At 39.8% G+C, this 17,854-nt stretch overlaps 1 protein-coding gene across 4 annotated transcripts; it reads right to left on the bottom strand.

The window, feature by feature from the left end:
* Positions 1 to 1,445: 1,445 nt before the first annotated feature.
* On the bottom strand, positions 1,446 to 17,385 carry DDX3X (DEAD-box helicase 3 X-linked). 4 transcript variants are annotated; one of them, XM_082864440.1, is made up of 17 exons: positions 17,257 to 17,385; positions 14,233 to 14,290; positions 12,034 to 12,081; positions 10,132 to 10,264; positions 8,944 to 9,102; positions 8,761 to 8,875; positions 8,218 to 8,353; positions 7,022 to 7,107; positions 6,715 to 6,813; positions 6,445 to 6,605; positions 5,881 to 6,025; positions 5,655 to 5,799; positions 5,283 to 5,464; positions 5,073 to 5,190; positions 4,627 to 4,780; positions 4,227 to 4,366; positions 1,446 to 4,023 (listed from the first exon to the last, which is right to left on the bottom strand). In XM_082864440.1, the coding sequence occupies exons 1-17, from the start codon at positions 17,299 to 17,301 to the stop codon at positions 3,944 to 3,946; spliced, it is 2,004 nt and encodes a 667-aa protein (XP_082720566.1). In that variant the 5' UTR covers positions 17,302 to 17,385; the 3' UTR covers positions 1,446 to 3,943. The 4 variants fall into 4 exon arrangements, with proteins under 4 accessions (XP_082720566.1, XP_082720567.1, XP_082720568.1 ...); XM_082864441.1 differs by having other exon boundaries at positions 4,227 to 4,363; XM_082864442.1 differs by having other exon boundaries at positions 8,761 to 8,860.
* Positions 17,386 to 17,854: the final 469 nt, after the last annotated feature.

Here is a 17,854-nt window from a genome sequence, read left to right as displayed (position 1 = left end):
AGAATCGTGTTCAATGAGAACAGAAATGTTGAGGAAAAAAAAAAAAATCCCAAACTGAACCCCGTAACCGCAGTGAATGAAATCTCTGCAATCTGGTGGAGAGGGGGATTAAGAGCAGTCAACACCCAGATATCTTAAATTACTGAACTTCAGAATGCGTCTGTGACCACTTCAACCAGGTCACTTAAAAAGGGCAAGAAAAAAAGCCATCGGAACAAGTTTATGTCTAAGCATCAAGACATTGGATATTTTCAAACATAAGCCCTGCAAATCGTTTTTGGAAAAATATTATCTGATGTTGAAATTCATCTAAGAGATGGGAGGAACGAACCCAGGAACGCTTTAAAAGTGGGGAAATTATGAATTTATGTATTTAAATATCTACAGAAATGTTAATAAACTTGGGTTCATCTGCTAGAGTAGAAATAATCTCAAGAATTTAGGCAGTTCTTCCAGAGCAGCTTTCTTAAGTGTTCACTCCTCATAATTTACATAAAAGGGCCAGTGAACCACACTTAGAATCCAATTTCACTCTATTTGAACCACCTTCAGCCATTTGACTTTTTTCCGTCTAGCCATTCTAAGTCAACCTCTTTCCACGCTCTCGATTAAGTTGACTCAACTACCTTCCTATCTCCAAAATCAGTATAGCATATTATGCTTCAAAATTCTGCCCTACAAATTTAGGCTTGCTGCTCTGAAATTACAACTGATAAGCTCTGAAAATCTAACTATCCAGAACCAAGTGTATCTTTACAATGCAAAAAAGTTCTTAATCATACTGTAAAATTAGAACTCAAAACTGCAACGAAAGGTGAATACATGTACTTTCACTAGGTGAAGACATACCAAATTGCCAACATTTGACCATTTTTGACCCCCAAAACCAGAATAACCATTTCATTTGGTTCATCACAACTTGTTAGAAGTCATCCAGTTATGGCTCTTGTATCATCTCCTGTTAGCTGGCAGCAGCTGCCTGCAGCAATGTGTGTTAAAACAGGATGTCAGCAAATAAAACTAAAGGTGGAGGGCACACCCAGGCCATCTCTATCAACCTGACCCCAAATACATTATCACTAAGTACTTACCACACTTGTCAGATTACTAATACATTTGATTTTTACCCAATTCATTTTTCCACTGTTCAACCATCCTTTGGATCAAGTGCTTCCAAGAACAGAGATCCCCCCCCCATAAATTTCAACCTATAATCAGTGAGGACCTTTTGGATTTCTATTACAAAAATCCTTTTTTCACTGTACTCCAAACACACACCATCTTCATCATTTCTTAAAATTGCACCAGAGTAATTCTGTATCCAAGAGGCACTTCAAAATCAGCACTGGATGGCAACCCAAAAAAATTACATCTTACAACTATTCAGGCAAGAGCACAACTTTATTTTCACCTCTAATAATAAACCACAATTGACAACAACAAAGGAGACTGTGCAGTTCAACTTTTTATTTTAATAAAATCAGAATATGCACAGCACATGCAGTGCTAGCATCTAAACTAATACAATAAGCAATTACTAAAGCTACAGTGACTTGAGGTTCAATCTTCACATTCAGCAAGTTTAAATCCACTCATGTGATTTTTGAAACCTTATTTATTAACTGAAAATATTGCTTGCTGATAAAACTTGCTCAAATGCTAACGCTGAATGTACAAGTCACTGATTATGCCAATACAACAAAGATAACCACATGTTTGAGGATTGCAATGAGCCAGACATTCACTGAAAAAAAAAAATACACACAACGAAACAAAACTCACACAATATCTGAGAATCTGGACACTTCGTATCAGTGTTTTGAAGTGTTTCATTAATATCTTAAGACAAGTGTATCAAAACCTTGGCATGATTTAATTTAAAGTCGCCAATTTTATTTTTACTAACATCAGAAAGTTATGGCTACACTGCCAATGCCGGGTCTGCTTAATTTGACTTAAGAGTTTATTATGACTTAACATTAAAAGCTCACACTACCCCGAAATATATAATTTCACGCATACGGTGACATTCAACATTCAAGTGCCAGTGTTTTTGTACTGTCTTTTGGTCAAGTTTCTTTAAACTTTCAAAGAATCACTTTTAGGCTTACAAAAATAAATATTTGTCAAAATGTTCAATAAATATTACATAAAACTAGCAGCAAAAAGTATCTAGAAATCTGTCGTGTGCAAATAGTTTTCTTCCCAACTATCATTCCCATGGTCCCAAATAAATTTTAGAATCTAGTCCCATCCCCTTCCTAGACAAGCTGCGTTCAACAATCTCCAAGAGACAAAATAAGATTGGAAGTTTAAGGACACGCACACAAGACATATATATAAAATTCTCTGAATGTGCAATAAAAGAAGTACTTTGTAAAAAGTTATGGGCAAAATGTACAAGGGCCTAAACCTAGACTAATTGAAATAGCACCATAACAAATGACCTCAATACTGTCAAGTGCACCTACTTAATAAAAGTTTTAGAACAAGGCACAATACACTTGAAAATCTATTGCACTTTAGGAAATTTTTGCCATCTTCCTATGCCACTGTAAAAAGATTGAGCGTTTTGATCACCGCATTCTGGCCACAAAATTAGCACAGAATTCAAAGTGGCAGAGGCATTTTAGTGGTGGACAATGCTCATCTTTGGCCAGATTTAGCATAAACAGACTATAAATACAATGGAAACCTATGCAACTAAAACTGACTAAAACTGCACTGTATAGCAGAATTGACACCTTGTGCAGTTATGTACATATTTCCAACCTGTGTGATCTCAAAAGATTTCAGTTTGTTACTCTTCTGGAGCCATTTTTACAAAGTCTATAGTAAGCCAGTTTAACATCTCAACGCAGCTTGAACAGAGTAATGTAAATCGGCATTTAAAATAAAGCCTGCTGCATTAATTCTTCCTGTTCATACCCTCTTGACCAAAAAACATCAACACTAGCATGCGTTATTAGACCAAAAATCATCCAGGGCCCTAAATGAGGGCTGGTCATTGCTGTGGTCAGCCATTCTACCATTTCAATTTCACTTATGGCAGGCATTTATAAAGTCTAAGTAGATGAATTCTCCTAAAAACCTATCTCAAGTTATCAGACCTTTATACTTTCCCTGTAATAGTATGCCCACATCTGGCTAGCTCATAATTAATGATCTGCCTAAACATTGAAAGAGGAATTGCTGTATTTACTTGCATTAACTTTGAAAACAGTGCTTTGAATGTATGCATGTATTCATACATCACCTCATCATGACTGGAATGGCTTGTTTAAAGACTATCAGGTTCTAAATACCTATCCAGGATAGAGTGAGCAAATCAGAACTTTAACTTAATACAGTTTGCCACATTAGAAACTAATTCCATTAATATGCTTCAAGACGTTTATTGTTTGTTTTCCCCCAATCTGCAAGTATCAAAAAGCCCTAATGCAGGCTACCGCATAAGTTTTTTCCTTATAATATTTATGGATGAATCGATGATTCCTGTTAAGTTGTATCACACCTGTGTGCCAAGGTTTGATTTTAGCCCAAGTTCAGTAAATTTATTTTGTCAAAACAATTGGTATCTTGAGCATTACTGAGCCAACAGGACATCAAAATAAAAAGTTGTCTAAAGTTAAAGGCACAGTACATTAACAAACAAATGATCCTCAGTCACAAAATTATAAATGCAGTTTGGGATGGGGGTTGGGAGGGGAGTTAATCCAAACTACAGCAATGAAGTCTTCAAACCACCTTCTGAACAGGGCTGCTGATTGTTCCTTTCAACTCTTCATGTGACCTTGAGCTCCCTTAAAAAAAAAATTTCAGTGGAGAATCACAGCTGGTAATGTACTGCGAGTTCTTGAAGCTACACAAGGTATAGTCTGGCTAAGTTACATGTGGTTTCCATATTAGCTTGTTTGGCAGGGTGACCTACTGCAAAGCAGGTTCAGTTACCCCACCAGTCAACCCCCTGGGAGTTATAATTTCCTCCATATCCATCACTGTTGTAAAAGCCTCCATAGCCACCTAATGAAAGATTTAAAAAAGAGAAAAATTAATTAAGTCATCCACTGTTTAATACAATCTTTCCCTTCTTTAAGTATTTTGATGTAAAATTATAGAAAGCTAACCACAGGGCCAAACTTCCCAATATTTTTAATTATGCTTTGAAAAAGATGGAAAAGAAAAAAAACCCTTCCCAAAGATATGAGGTTAAAAATAAACATTACCTCCACCAAACCCTCTGCTGCTGCCATGGCCGCCTCCACCACTGCGGCTGCTGCTGGCGCGGCTGCTGCTGAAGCTGGAACTGCTGGCACCACTACTCTGTCGATAGTCTCTGGCACCAAATCCTCCACTGAATCTACTACTACAAGGACAAAATGTGTTAGTTCACATAAAGATGAAATTTCGACCACATAACCCAAATCTTGTTAAAACTTCCCAATGACCAATTTCTGATTTTCTAATTCAAACAATTCCATCCAGCCCTATCTTCCCTAATAGTGATTTTTAAAAGGCCTTAGCTATGAAAAGGCTCACATCAACTTAATGTCACTTAAATAACCTTGAAAAGTTAACCTTGGACATAGCACCCATCCCCATCATTATACACCATCTGTAACTCACCTTTTGGATCGTCCACGACTGCTACCCTTGTAGTGATGTTCATAAGCCATGTTTTCTAACCAAGATGGCACTTCTTGTTTAGCTTCAACAAGAAGATCCAACAAATCCTTGGTAATATTTACGTTCCTCTCATTAAAGAATGAGGTGGCAAGGCCTAAAACAGTTCCAAAAAGTACATAAATTAAGGTCTTCCATAAAGTAGCACAGTATTACTTTCATACTAGAGTATTAAGTAGAATACTAAAAAAAGAGGTAACTATTTGCTATTTAACCAACTCAAAGTTCTTTGAACAAACCCTGACGTTTCCTGCCACTTCTGCTAAGATATATCTTAATCGCATTCCTTGAAAATAGGAGTTCTTCTAATAAGATCCTGAAAGTTCTTTGCTGCAAGAATCACACTGAAAACCAGAAACCACCACACCATCAAGTAATCACACACTTACCAAGGTTTCCTACACGTCCTGTACGGCCAATGCGATGTACATATTCTTCAATATCACTGGGCAAATCAAAATTGATAACATGTTTCACATTTGAAATGTCCAGTCCTCTTGCTGCTACCTAGAAAATAACTTCTGTTACATATGGTCCATTTAAAAGAAAGCAAATAGTTGAACATAGTGACCTTGAAAATAAGATTATATTATACATACTGCTGTAGCCACTAGAATCGGGCTTTTTCCTGAGCGGAACTGGTGAAGAGCCTCTTCTCTATCTCTCTGAGATCGGTCTCCATGGATACTCGTACAGGCATATCCTTCATGGTACAAGAAATCCTCTAGAGAATCTGCACCCTTTTTGGTCTCCACAAACACTAAGGTCAGTGAATCTTTGCCTAAAGTAAAATATTACAAGGTTTCTGTCACTAAGAGTGGCTTGGTTCTCTTTGCACTTAGTAAACTTGCAAATAGAGGCAATTAAAATAGACCGTTTTCAAGAGAATGTTTTGGATGAGGAGGAAAAGCAATAAAGGTGATCCAAATGGATTTATTACCTAAGCCACCAGAGTGATGCTAAAATTATACCTGTTGCATTTAGAAGGTCAAGCAGAAATGACCGTTTGTCTGACTCTTCCACCCAGACTACTTTCTGTGTGATGTTCTCAGAGGTAGAGCCAACTCTTCCTACGGCCAGAAAGATATACTCATCCAAGAAATCACGAGCAAGCATCTGAAAGAAAAAAAAATATTTTATTATCTATTGAGATAAACAAATTCCTAAGTAAATAAGATTTGCAGCATCAAACAATACCTGTATTTCCTTCGGGAAGGTAGCACTAAACATCATAGTGTGGCGAACTCCCTTTGGTGGCATAGTATCTTGTTCAACGATTCTACGTATTTGAGGCTCAAACCCCATATCCAACATCCGATCAGCTTCATCTAACACCAAGTATCTGCCATGAAAAAAAAAAATCCAGTTTAGAATCAGAGGAGAAAAGATAGTTTTAATATAGCTGTTTCTATAAGCACAATTAATTACTCATTCAGGTAGTTAAATTCCTCACACCACACAATTTGACCCATGTACGTGAGACAGAGCACAGGATCTTTGCCACTAAATAAATGGTCCAAGATAGTACACACCCAAATTAGCTCTTATACTTGACTCTGGTCCCAAAGTCTGGTCATTCTCAGACTACCAAAATGTCACTGATTTTTCAACATTAAAATTACAAAGAGCAAACTTTTTGGAAAAGCTGGAAGACTAAAATAAATCTCTTCTCCATCTTAAAATTTATGGACAAGTTCCAGAAAACTAATGGCCAGTAATTTTTAAAATTAATGCATTCCACACATTTAAAAATTAACATACTTGCAGAAGTCTAATCCAATCTTCCCTCTTTCCATCATATCCACTAGACGTCCTGGAGTGGCTACTAACAAGTGACATCCACGTTCTAAGTCTCGAATTTGCTGACCAATATCAGCACCACCATAAACCACGCAAGGACGAACTCTAGATCGGTATGAAAACTGTAAGCAAAGAAATTTTATCAACTTTAAGGCCAAGATTTTTACGTGGTCATAAAACACTGCATCAGAATCAATGAGAAAGCCGATAATCTCTGAAATGCATACTTACTTTCCTGGCTTCCTCATAGATCTGTACAGCCAATTCTCTAGTTGGTGCTAACACCAAGGAGATTGGGTATTGTTTGCGGCGCCCATACCTTCCATTTTCCTAAGAAATAATTCATAAGTTAAACTCTTAACATCCTTTTTTAAAGGTCCATTACACATAATTCCCTTCTGTAATTCACTGATTAAACGTAAAAACTGTTTCTAATTATATAGGTTAGAATACAAGTCTTACTGTCATTTAGAAAGGTTTCTCAACAGCTACCTACAAGGTTCTACAATCATTTCCCATTTTATATAGAAATATTTACCTTCATGGCCCTCAAAGCCTCGCCTGGACCATCAGAATAAATCTGACTCAAGATGGGCAAGAGAAATGCTGCAGTTTTTCCAGACCCTGTTTAAAAGAAAACATATTCATTTAACCACAGAAAAACCTGCTTATTATTTTTGAATATATATTGGTAGATGACTTTTTTAACTGCCCAACAACTTAATTAATTAGCAATTTTACTTTATTCCCAAATTAATTTTCTAAAAATTAATAGCTAATTTAAAAAATACCAAGTGACGACTTTGATCAATCTGTAATAGGAGTTAACAAACTAAGGCCCAACCTATATCCTTGTAAATAAAGCTTTACTGGAATATACCTGTGACCAATAATTTGACATATCATCTATGGCTGCCTTCATACAACAGCAGAGCTGAATAGTTGCAGAGACCACATGGTCCATAATCCAAAAAAATATTTTGTTCATTTACAGAAAATGTATACCAAACTCTGGTCACTCACAGTGTACTGGTTAGTATTCACTTCTTCCCATTTGTGCAAAGAGAGCAGAAATTCTGTCTCAAAACTGGTGTCAATTTCAATTTCTAACACTTCCTTGTAGGTACTGTAATACTGATAACGTATAAAGGATGACATTCTCACTCTTCCATAGGGAAAGAAAGATACCAAATTATTCAAGTGCCATATATTTTTATTGGGAGAATCTTATCTCTCTTTCAAACTGGCCAAACTCACACAGATATAATAAAGCCTGTTCTCAACTGAGAGGCTGTAACTATCCCCATTCCCGAAAGATGGGAGGTTAAGGACCCTTCCCTTGGCCACATTCCCATGGATCACAAGCTATTCTCTAATCTTATCCTTCTTATCCCAGATACAATAATGTTATATAGTGCTAACTTTCCCACCACCGCAATCACAATAACCTATCCCTGTTGCACCAATATCAGGGTCATGACTTTCTATAGGCTATCCCCAAGACACCCTAATGGAAACACTAGAGGTAACACAGGATCCAAAGGGCTAAGACAAAAGAGATACCATCCAGCTACTCCTTATCTATATCAAAGTATACCAGTCAGGCTACAAACAGGACTCAAGCTTCCTCGTGAAACTTAGATACTCCATGCGTATTTTTTTGGTATTGGTTTTATGAGAGCAAGCAGAGTTAAGGTATTCTGGACAACTTTTTACTTTATCAAGTCTGCTTACCTGTTTGGGCACAAGCCATCAAGTCTCTCTTCTCTTTGATAATAGGAATAGCATGCTTTTGCACTGGAGTTGGACGAGTGTAGCGAGTAAGCTCAATGTTTCCCATAATAATTTCTCCCATCTCAAGATCACTGAACTGTCAAGAAATACATCAGGGTTAAATAGGTAGAAATACGACCTGGAGCCATTTTGCTTTATACAAATGCAATGGGGGAAAAAACCCTATCAACCAACTTGTACTTTAGTTTACAGCTGCTTTAAATAAAAGTTATCGTGTTACATTTTGAGGGGGAGGGGGGAAAAAAACAACAACACCCCCTAAGCTTAACCTACACTGGAAAAGTTTTCAGTTCCTCCCATGTCTGACCCATTTTCTATTTCAAATATTAGTAATGGTAACATTGAACTCAATCTCCCCCTTTCCACAAACCAACGAGGCAGGCTTTTAGAGTAACTTTAAAAGATTGTTAACACAACGCAGGCATGGTCTATATAGGCCTTTAGGAAGCTCATCTCATCTTGATGTGCTGTGAAAATACTTACACTTTCAATGTGTGGAGGACAGTTGTTGCCTGTTGCCTCAACTGGAATGTCATCGTATTTTTCAAAGTTAATCCCGGTGTTGCCTCCAGAAAAAAGTTCTCTGCAATCAGAAGATCTATAAGTTTATTTGTTATAGTAGCCAATAAGGCTTCATCACAATTAACATACATTTCAAAAACTTACTGTTCCAAGCGTTCACTTGGCGGGAGTGGTTTTGACCAATCATCTTCATCTGATTTGTCACACCAGCGACTGTTTCCACCACGTTCATATTTTCCAAAGCCACCTCTCTCACCACGGCTGCCAATGCTGTCATAGTCACCTCGTCCACGATCATCAAACCTGAACAGCACAACCAATTAATCAGAATCTTATCATTTAACCATTATCAGATTCCTACCACTACTCTAGAACTGTGCCTAAAGAGAAGTTCATTATGGCTGATTTCAAGGATGTCAACAATCCAGTTCAGGCTTACTCTTACTTGACAAATAAGGTCCTCTAACCAGATTGTATCATTTACATAACTTTATTTTCTAAATTCAGTATTCTTCCTTATTCTTATTACACAGCCCACACAGGCCTCATACATGTTGAAATTGAATCACATCTTTATACCTGAAACTAACAGAGTATTGTAAATCAACTATAGTTCAATAAAAACAAACTACGCTTGGGAGGGGCGGGGGGGGGGGCGGGGAGAATCAGTCTTATACACATGAAACCAGCATATAACTTACACCTTTAAATATTCTCATCCAAATATTTCTAGTGGTAGGGAAAAGAGGAAAGTATCACACCAAATATCAATTGTCCCAGTTATATCAGGATGCTACTTAAAGGACAATTCACCTGTGTGACAAACTTTGGATAAAAAGGTAGAAAATAATCCTTACCTGAATTAAGATGTTTTTAGTTTTAGGCCTGTTTTCGAAAAATCAGGACACAGAGGACTAACCACAGCTATTAGGCGCATGAGGTCAGTTCACCACACTTGTGTAATCAAAAATATAAGGTGTTTAAAAATTGTCATATAGAATATCCATGAAAATGTCAACCAAATTAGGCCATTCACTAAAACTCTTTTAAGTAAAATATGTAAAACTAGAGAAATATAAAAACAACTGATTTCATTATGCCAAAAGGAAAGTTCTTCTAATCTAATTCTTGAATAACAAGTTCAATTTAGTAGACCTCTTACAGTTAAAAAAATACATACATACAATTAAACAGACAATACTTAACATCCAAGTAGGTGGTCTACTAAGGGGAAAAATATCATGCTTAATGGTCAGAGTACAAATTAAAGACCAATTTCTAAATTGCTGTATTGTACACGTAAAAAAGGCAAGAAAATAAGAGATCACTCACCTTCCCCTTGATCCACTTCCACGATCACTGAAGAAACTAGACTTCCCTCTTGAATCACTACGGCAACCAAAACTGCTGTATGCATCCTTATCTTTACTAGAACTCCACCCTGAACTGTCTTTATCATAGAATCCTTCAAAAGAAAAAAAAAGCAAACCCATTTTATTATATTATTTAGAAAGTGACAACACTTTAAAACATGTTTCCGAATCTGAAACCCTCCACTGACTATCCCATCTCTGGACCAGAGGGACAATGGAAATATTCCTACCACGGCACTAGAATATACTGTGCACTAACCAAAGCAATTGACAGTCTGAAAATGTTCTGAATGAATACCACTTCTAAAAGGTCAATAGCTTTGCCTGTAACACAATTTTTACGGTATTGTTACATAACCATCACAATTTAACTTCCATTCATTTTATAGGTGAGTTTACTAGGAGTTACCATTATTTCAATGTCTCTTAGAAGTGACATTCATTTAAAACATTAAGAATGTCAGTTTACTTGGTTTAATACAGTATTTCTTAGTTTCAATAGTAAAAAGTTTTAAGAACAGTGCTCTGTTCTCATGAAGTACATACTACCAGATGAGAATTAGGAATATAATAGAAAAAAGGAAAATCCTCATCCCTACACAACTCAGTGTAGACAGGTTCCTAGGGTACAGCTATAAACATTCAGTAAGAGGGGATGACAAAGGTGTAAATTATCCCAACAGGTAGACAGTTTAAAGACAAGTAGAGGGTTTAACTAGCTTCAGTGACACTTTATTAAACAGTCAGAGATATAGTTTGTAAGTTAAGTTACTTTCCTTCCACCTCCTGCCTCTACCAGCCAGGTGATCAACAGTCTCGGCTACCAATAAAGAGCTGAATTAGATTTCTAAGATCTCTTTCAGCTCTAACTCCTATATGATACCGCCTCTCTCCCTGCTTTGATTCCTGTCATTGCAACAAAGGGAGAAAAGCACTAAATATACATGGGAGTCGATTTCAGCTAGTGCATTCTAAGGAATGAGAACCCATGACGATTAAGTCTCTACAGTAAATAAAAACAATGATATGATAGCTAAGAAATTATAATACAGATTCTATATTCCATGTATTGCCAGGGACAGTGAAGCTAACACGGACTGCATATGGATATGGAGAAACGACAGCAAACCATGTGCTTCTGTGGACTCTCCACCCTTCCAATCCTGCTTTCTTTATCCAGTATCTTCCCTCTTCTTGACCTTGTTTTCCTGACCTTCCCCTTTTCCTCCAAATCTCAGATCACCTATTTTATGGAATACACAGCACCCAAACAATTGTCCCATAATATGAGCCATCTACTAGTTCTCTGTCACTTATTTACAAAGTTAACGGGAAAAGACCAGCCGTTGTGATACCTTTTAGATAAGACCTTTCAAATGAAGCAGTTAAGGCAAGGAGATGAAGCCAGAGAATCACTCCCATCTATTGGGAGCGTGCCCAATGCTTGTTAACTATTCCCCAATAACCCCATCTTCATTCTGGCACCTCTGTAAGATAGAAATAACTGGGTTGTCATCACTATGCAGCAGTTTGGTTTACACAGTAATGGGTGCCCAATCACCTTTTTCAAATTGAAATCATGCTGTGAATGATTACAAACACAGGTTAAGCACAAGACTAGTGAAATTGTACAAAACCACGCCCTTGGCCTCAGAAGAGTTTGACATAGGAAATGCAGTTTTCCACTGTCTGACATTAGATGAGTTTTTCCAAAATGAGTAAACCCTAATACCTGAAACAGTTCTGCCAGTAGCAGGTGGAGCACAATGTTTACAGACTTCTCCAGGTGTCTCATTTTCCCTAGGCTCCAACTTCTAAATGCAGCATGAATTAAGTATACCAAGTTGTTCAAAGAACTTACCTTTAGTAGCTTCTCTGTTCCTTAAGTGAGGAGGAATATAGCGCCCTTCTAAAAGAAATTAACAAAGTTAAAACTTCGTATTCCATAAAACTTTAAGTTAAAGCTTTCTGACCAAAATCTGTGCTATTAAAAAACAGTCCTGGAAAGAAATTTTTTAAATCTATAGTCCTCCAGTCTGACTATGTAGTTGGAAATTGAGAAGTGGGGAAAAAAACAATCTACTTTTAAGGCTTCCCTGGTGGCGCAGTGGTTGAGAGTCTGTCTGCCGTTGCAGGGGACACGGGTTCGTGCCCCGGTCCGGGGGATCCCACATGCCGTGGAGCGGCTGGGCCCGTGAGCCATGGCCGCTGGACCTGCGCGTCCGGAGCCTGTGCTCTGCAACGGGAGAGGCCACGGCAGTGGGAGGTCCGCGTACCGCAAAAAATAAATAAATAAAAATAAATTTACTTTTATTTTAAATGGGTTATTGCTTTAATAAGTAGAATTTTAAAAGGGAAAGGAGAACAGGTTTGACTTGGAACCTAATAGTTAAAATCTACAAATACATAAATTTAACTTGTCACTAGTGGTTAATTTAATACAATATTTTAAAAGGCCTGCTATGATTTCAGAGAATTGTTACAAACTAACAAAAGAGTTACAATGTTAAGTATTACTACAACAACGTAACAAACATTAATAAATTATCTAACATGTAGCAAAAGTGTTACTGTAACAACCTAAAAGTAATAAACGTGTAACTAGCCACTAAAAGCCTTTTTTGTTTCTATCCTGGTTAAGTTCCAAGACATAGAATACATATGTAACATGGGAAAGTTGCAAGAGGGAGAATGATTTCAAGGAACTGAATTTTAATTAGAGACCTGCAGAGTTTAAGGAAAGTCAACTGTTTTTCTGTATGCACAAGAATACAGCCTAGACAATGGATGAGAATCAAAAGCAAATAATGTATATACCCACCAAGTAAAGTCAACTTGCTTTAATCTGCAATTTAACTTTTTCACTTCTGGGTTGAATTATTAAAGATCTCTATTAGAATGGTTAAGTCCTAAATGATTCTTAGCATGCCAAATAAAGTGAAATTTTAAACAAATACCAAGTAACTGTGCCCAGTGAGGCCCTTCTTGCCTAAAAATGAAGACATGCCCTTTACTATGCAACAAAGAGAGCTTGAAGAAATGGTGCTTTCAGACCTTACATACAGCCGATACACATTTTTTCTTTTTGGTTAATAGGGTGGGAAGAGACCTGAGCTGAAGCAGGTCTACTGCCAATAATAAACCACCAAGATCCCATACACCTTAATACTAATCTCTACCAAGTATCCAAGAAACCCTTTTAAGGAAAAAAAAATTAAATAAAACTTCTATATCTAACTTCTTTTCAACAGAATACAACAATTCAGCATTTAAAATCCTAACCACCACCCCACGATTCATTATGGCCTCGTTCTATTATTTTTTTTAAAAATATTTATTTGGCCTCACCAGGTCTTAGTTACAGCATGCGGGATCTTTAGTTGTGGCATGCAGGATCTAGTTCCCTGACCAGGGATCGAACCCAGGCCCCCTGCACTGGGAGCAGGGAGTCAACCACTGGGCCACCAGGGAAGTCCCTAGCCTTGTTCTATTATTAAGTCTCATGTTCTTCATGGGAAAGGGATAGCTGTAGCTGATGAATGTGAATGTTCCCTTTATTCAGATTAATTCTGGTAGATTCACTCTAATAGTGATATACACATTCCCATCACCTTTAAGCTGGGCTCAGGATTCATAATGGACATAATCAAACCCTTCTAGAGATAATTTGTGTTTTGTATAAGGTCCTTAATGATTGTTTTCATTCAAGAAAACTACTCTGTTTTGTTATCAAAACACCACAACACAGGACTTCCACTGCAAGAGGCATGGGTTCCACCCCTGGTCAGGAAACTAAGATCCTGCATGCTGCGCAGCGCGGCCAAAACAAAACAAAACAACCCCCCCCCCAAAACCCCCCACAATGCTACCCACCTAATTCTTTACACAGTAAAGATTGGCAGGGAAATTCTTAAATTTTAAACAAATCCAACGAAATATTAAGGTATTAAAGCTCTAATACACAAGTAACAGCATTGTAAATCAACCGTATTTCAATGAAATAAATTTTTTTTAAAAAGCCCTGATTATTCACAGTAAATCCATAAAATGTTTTACTTACTGCTGGCGGTACTTCCTCCACTCTGATTATCAGAAGAGTTCAGGTCTAGGCCAGCAAACTAGAAAAGAGTTATTAAACTTTGGTTAGCAGCCCATGTGCAGAAATATTACACTAAGAGAAAACTAGTCTTGCTCTCTAGCATTTACTAGCACTAGTTGTCCTGTCTGCCTCACTGGGGATGTGAAACTCTTAAGGAGAATGTGACTAAGAATGTGCTTCGAAGACAACTAAGTTGTAAGCAAATGCAAAATACTTTACTACAGTACTACTGTATATACTGCAGAAAGTACCACACCAAGATGGTGGTGCTATCCAGGAGAAACTGGGTCCAAATTTAACTCATTCATTCAAAATGAATCTTCCCTGTAACGTTTTCCATAGTAAAAGTTCAAGAAATTTAAATTATTTTAAAATGTCAAATAGTCATTGGATTCATTTTAGCTCCAAACATTTGGAGACAAATGTTTTCAATGCCACCAACTTTCTACTTGGAATTATTTTAAACCTACAAAGCACACCTGAAAAATGTCAGAACAAAAATTTTATCGACCATGTCATAGTTCCTTTATCCCTAAATACTGCACAAATATTTTAAATTAGGGTAGCACGCTTCAGAACAAAAATTAATATAACCACCACTTACTGAGCACTACTAAGCACAAACCTATGAAGTAGGTACCTACTTGTTCTCCCACTTTCACAGTTAAGTTCAGAACACTTCGGACATAAATGGCACAACTGGCATTTAGTGTCCCTAATGAGTAGGACACATTTTACTGCCTTTATCTCCACGTCTACCCGTCCCTTTACACGGGTAGCTCAAAGTCTCAACATTCTAAAAAAGAGATCTATCTTCATCGCATTATGCAATAACAAACTATTTACAAGCAATAGGGGGAAAACTGTATGTGCCAAAAGCAGTTTCATTTTTTTTTAATGTACCCAGTCACAGCACTATTGCCACCTGTTTGCAAAGCTGATACGCTATACCATAACGTTTAAGTCCTCTGTTAAAAGCTCAAGGTTATACTGTCAAATTGCAAGCATCATCAGTGGAGGCACTGAAAATTGGAAGCAGATGCTAAACCTTGAAAAAAAAATGAGTTATGGTAAGGCAGCTCATTTCCTAATTTCTATCAGCAAAAACGCTGTCATGTTTTCTCTGCACTAGTTATCTCAGCAATTGACTGATACTTTAACGCACAATAGTAACAAACTTTCTTTTTGCACTTGTTGCCGTACGTTTTGTTATTAATTTTACACTTGGCAAACGCTAAATGCTACTGTAAACTGTTAGGATTACGTTATTGCAATTTTCTCAGTTGTGAATTAGCTTGCTGCTTAATTCTAACGACTCTGCATACTTTTACCAATTACTTCGATTACAAATTTCATTCCTACCTAGAATCTTAAATACAGCACTACCTACATAGTAAATGTTAAAACTGGGAACAGCCTATGCTCTTGATAACAGATTTTTTATGTCTCTGCTCCATTTAACATGACGCGTCAGCAATTTGGAGGATTCAAACTGATTCATTAATGGAAAAAATGCTCCCTCCAAAACAGGTCGTTAAGTCCTTAAAAACTTATTACACACGACTACATTAAAGTCTATTGACAATTCATTTGCGTCACTCGACTTCGTTTCAGAATTTCGGAGCTCGTGGTAGGCATAAGTTTACTTAAAGGCTACAAACATCGCACTGAAGAGCTTCTCTGAAGCGCGGTGCCACTGTTGCTGAGGGATGCAGACTTCCTGCCACCTCAGCCCAGAACCCCTCCTCTACCTCTAAACCCTTAGAAAAGGGCGTTCCGGTTAAGACGACAGACCCGGAGCCTCTGACCCATTTCAAAATTTCAGCCCACAGGCAGCAACAAGTCAACAACAAAATTGTTTATTTCTCCCCAAGCCACATTCCGGGTGTTTTTCCCCTGGCCGAGTCCCTAATCAAACGCCCGCATCAAAGTGTCCTAACCCTGAGGACACTCGTACACTCCGTGGCACCCCCCACCCCCCAAAGCGACGCGCGGCCCTGGGCTAAATCGCCACAGTGACTATGATGAGCATGTGAAGCGGGGCGGCCGCAAACCTCCCTGACGTCTCCCCACCGCCTTCAACCACGAACTCCAGAGCCCGGCGCCACCGCGACGCAGCGGCCCATTCTTCCCTCCCTCCCTCCCTTCCCCCCTCTCCCCCCTCCCCCCCCAATCTGCGTCACAAAACTTTCCACTCCGGAAACGCGGCCTCACGGGCCGTGGCTCCCGGCCTGCGGAAGCCGGGCTGGAGCGAAAAAGACCTGCGGAAGGAAGCCCGGGAGGAACATGATGCCCATCCATCCCCGTTTCCGGGCCCTCGGCGGCCCGGCCTCTCCCGCTCGTGGGCCGCAGCGCCGCCCAGCCACCCGACACCACACAAAGGAGGCCGCCGCCATTACCCCGCGCGAAGGCCACCCCCCGCGCCGCCCCCTCCCACATTCCAGGGCCGCGTTCCTCCTCCCGCTCACACGCGCGTACACACACACACACACACACACACACACACACACACGCGCGCGCGCGCGCCAACGCCGCTCGGCTCTCTGACCGGAATCCGAGCCGCGCACGCTGCGAGAGCCGGAGCCCTCAGGACCAGAAACGTCCCCATTCGTGAACCACCGCGCCGCGCCACCCTCCCCCCACCCACCCATGGGTCACTAGTCAGTCGAGGTTCGCGCGTGCGCGCCTCCGCGAGAGCGCGCGCCCCCTCCCCCTCCGCCCGCCTGCGCACGCACACACAAAAGCCGCCATTGTGCTCGGGCCGGGGACAATACCGCGAGCCAAGTAGGGGCCCCAGCGACAACCACAACTAGCATTCCTGTCACCTTCCCGTTCCCCCACAGCCCTGGAGCATTCACACTCGCCAGCCCGAGGGACCCAGCAAATGCGAACTGAGGATACCAGCTAGCACTGCGCCACAAACCATGTTAGGTCAGGGGAGGGAATTCATGCAGCAACAACCCTGGTAGGCTCCCTGCGGCTCACCTGCTGGTCCAGCCCGAGCGCATTTTCCACCGCCACATGACTCATCCCTGAAGAGTACCGAGAACTCGGAGTCTTCCGCTGCTGAGCTAATGTGTTTGGCTCACCGCAAAGGCCCTCTCACGGGAGAACTGCGGCTCTAAGGCGCACGGCGCGGCCACGGATCTAATATACCCGCTGGAACGGCTGCTACGTCAGCACGTAAGACGTGTGCCCTCCCTCTCACACCCACACTCCTGCCGCCGCTACGACTTCTGCCTAGCTACTGCACTCTCGTTTAGTCCTAACCTCGCGGGATTTCCTAGTCGGTCGCGTCCCCGGCTCGTCGTCCTACCTTGGCACTGAGAGCGCCAAATACTGTCCTAGTTCGCTTGAGTTCCACTTCCCCTGTCCTCCGCTATTACCCTAGCCGAGGTCTAGGAGGCCTCGAGATCTCGCGAGAATTCCTCGCCTCCCGCTTTCCGCCAGCTGGGATACCTTAAAATCTAATCCATGCCTTTTCCCTTTTTCTTTCCGTAACGTCCCCAGTGTTCGCTGTTCCATTGTTTCTTGGGAGCGCTCTTTCAGCCCCCCGGACTTGGAGATGTTGTGAGATTTCTCC

The sequence above is a fragment of the Leucopleurus acutus genome, assembly GCF_964270905.1.
Source record: "Leucopleurus acutus genome assembly, chromosome: X".
Lineage (NCBI taxonomy): Eukaryota > Metazoa > Chordata > Mammalia > Artiodactyla > Delphinidae > Leucopleurus > Leucopleurus acutus.
This window is presented reverse-complemented; position numbering and strand designations above follow the sequence as displayed.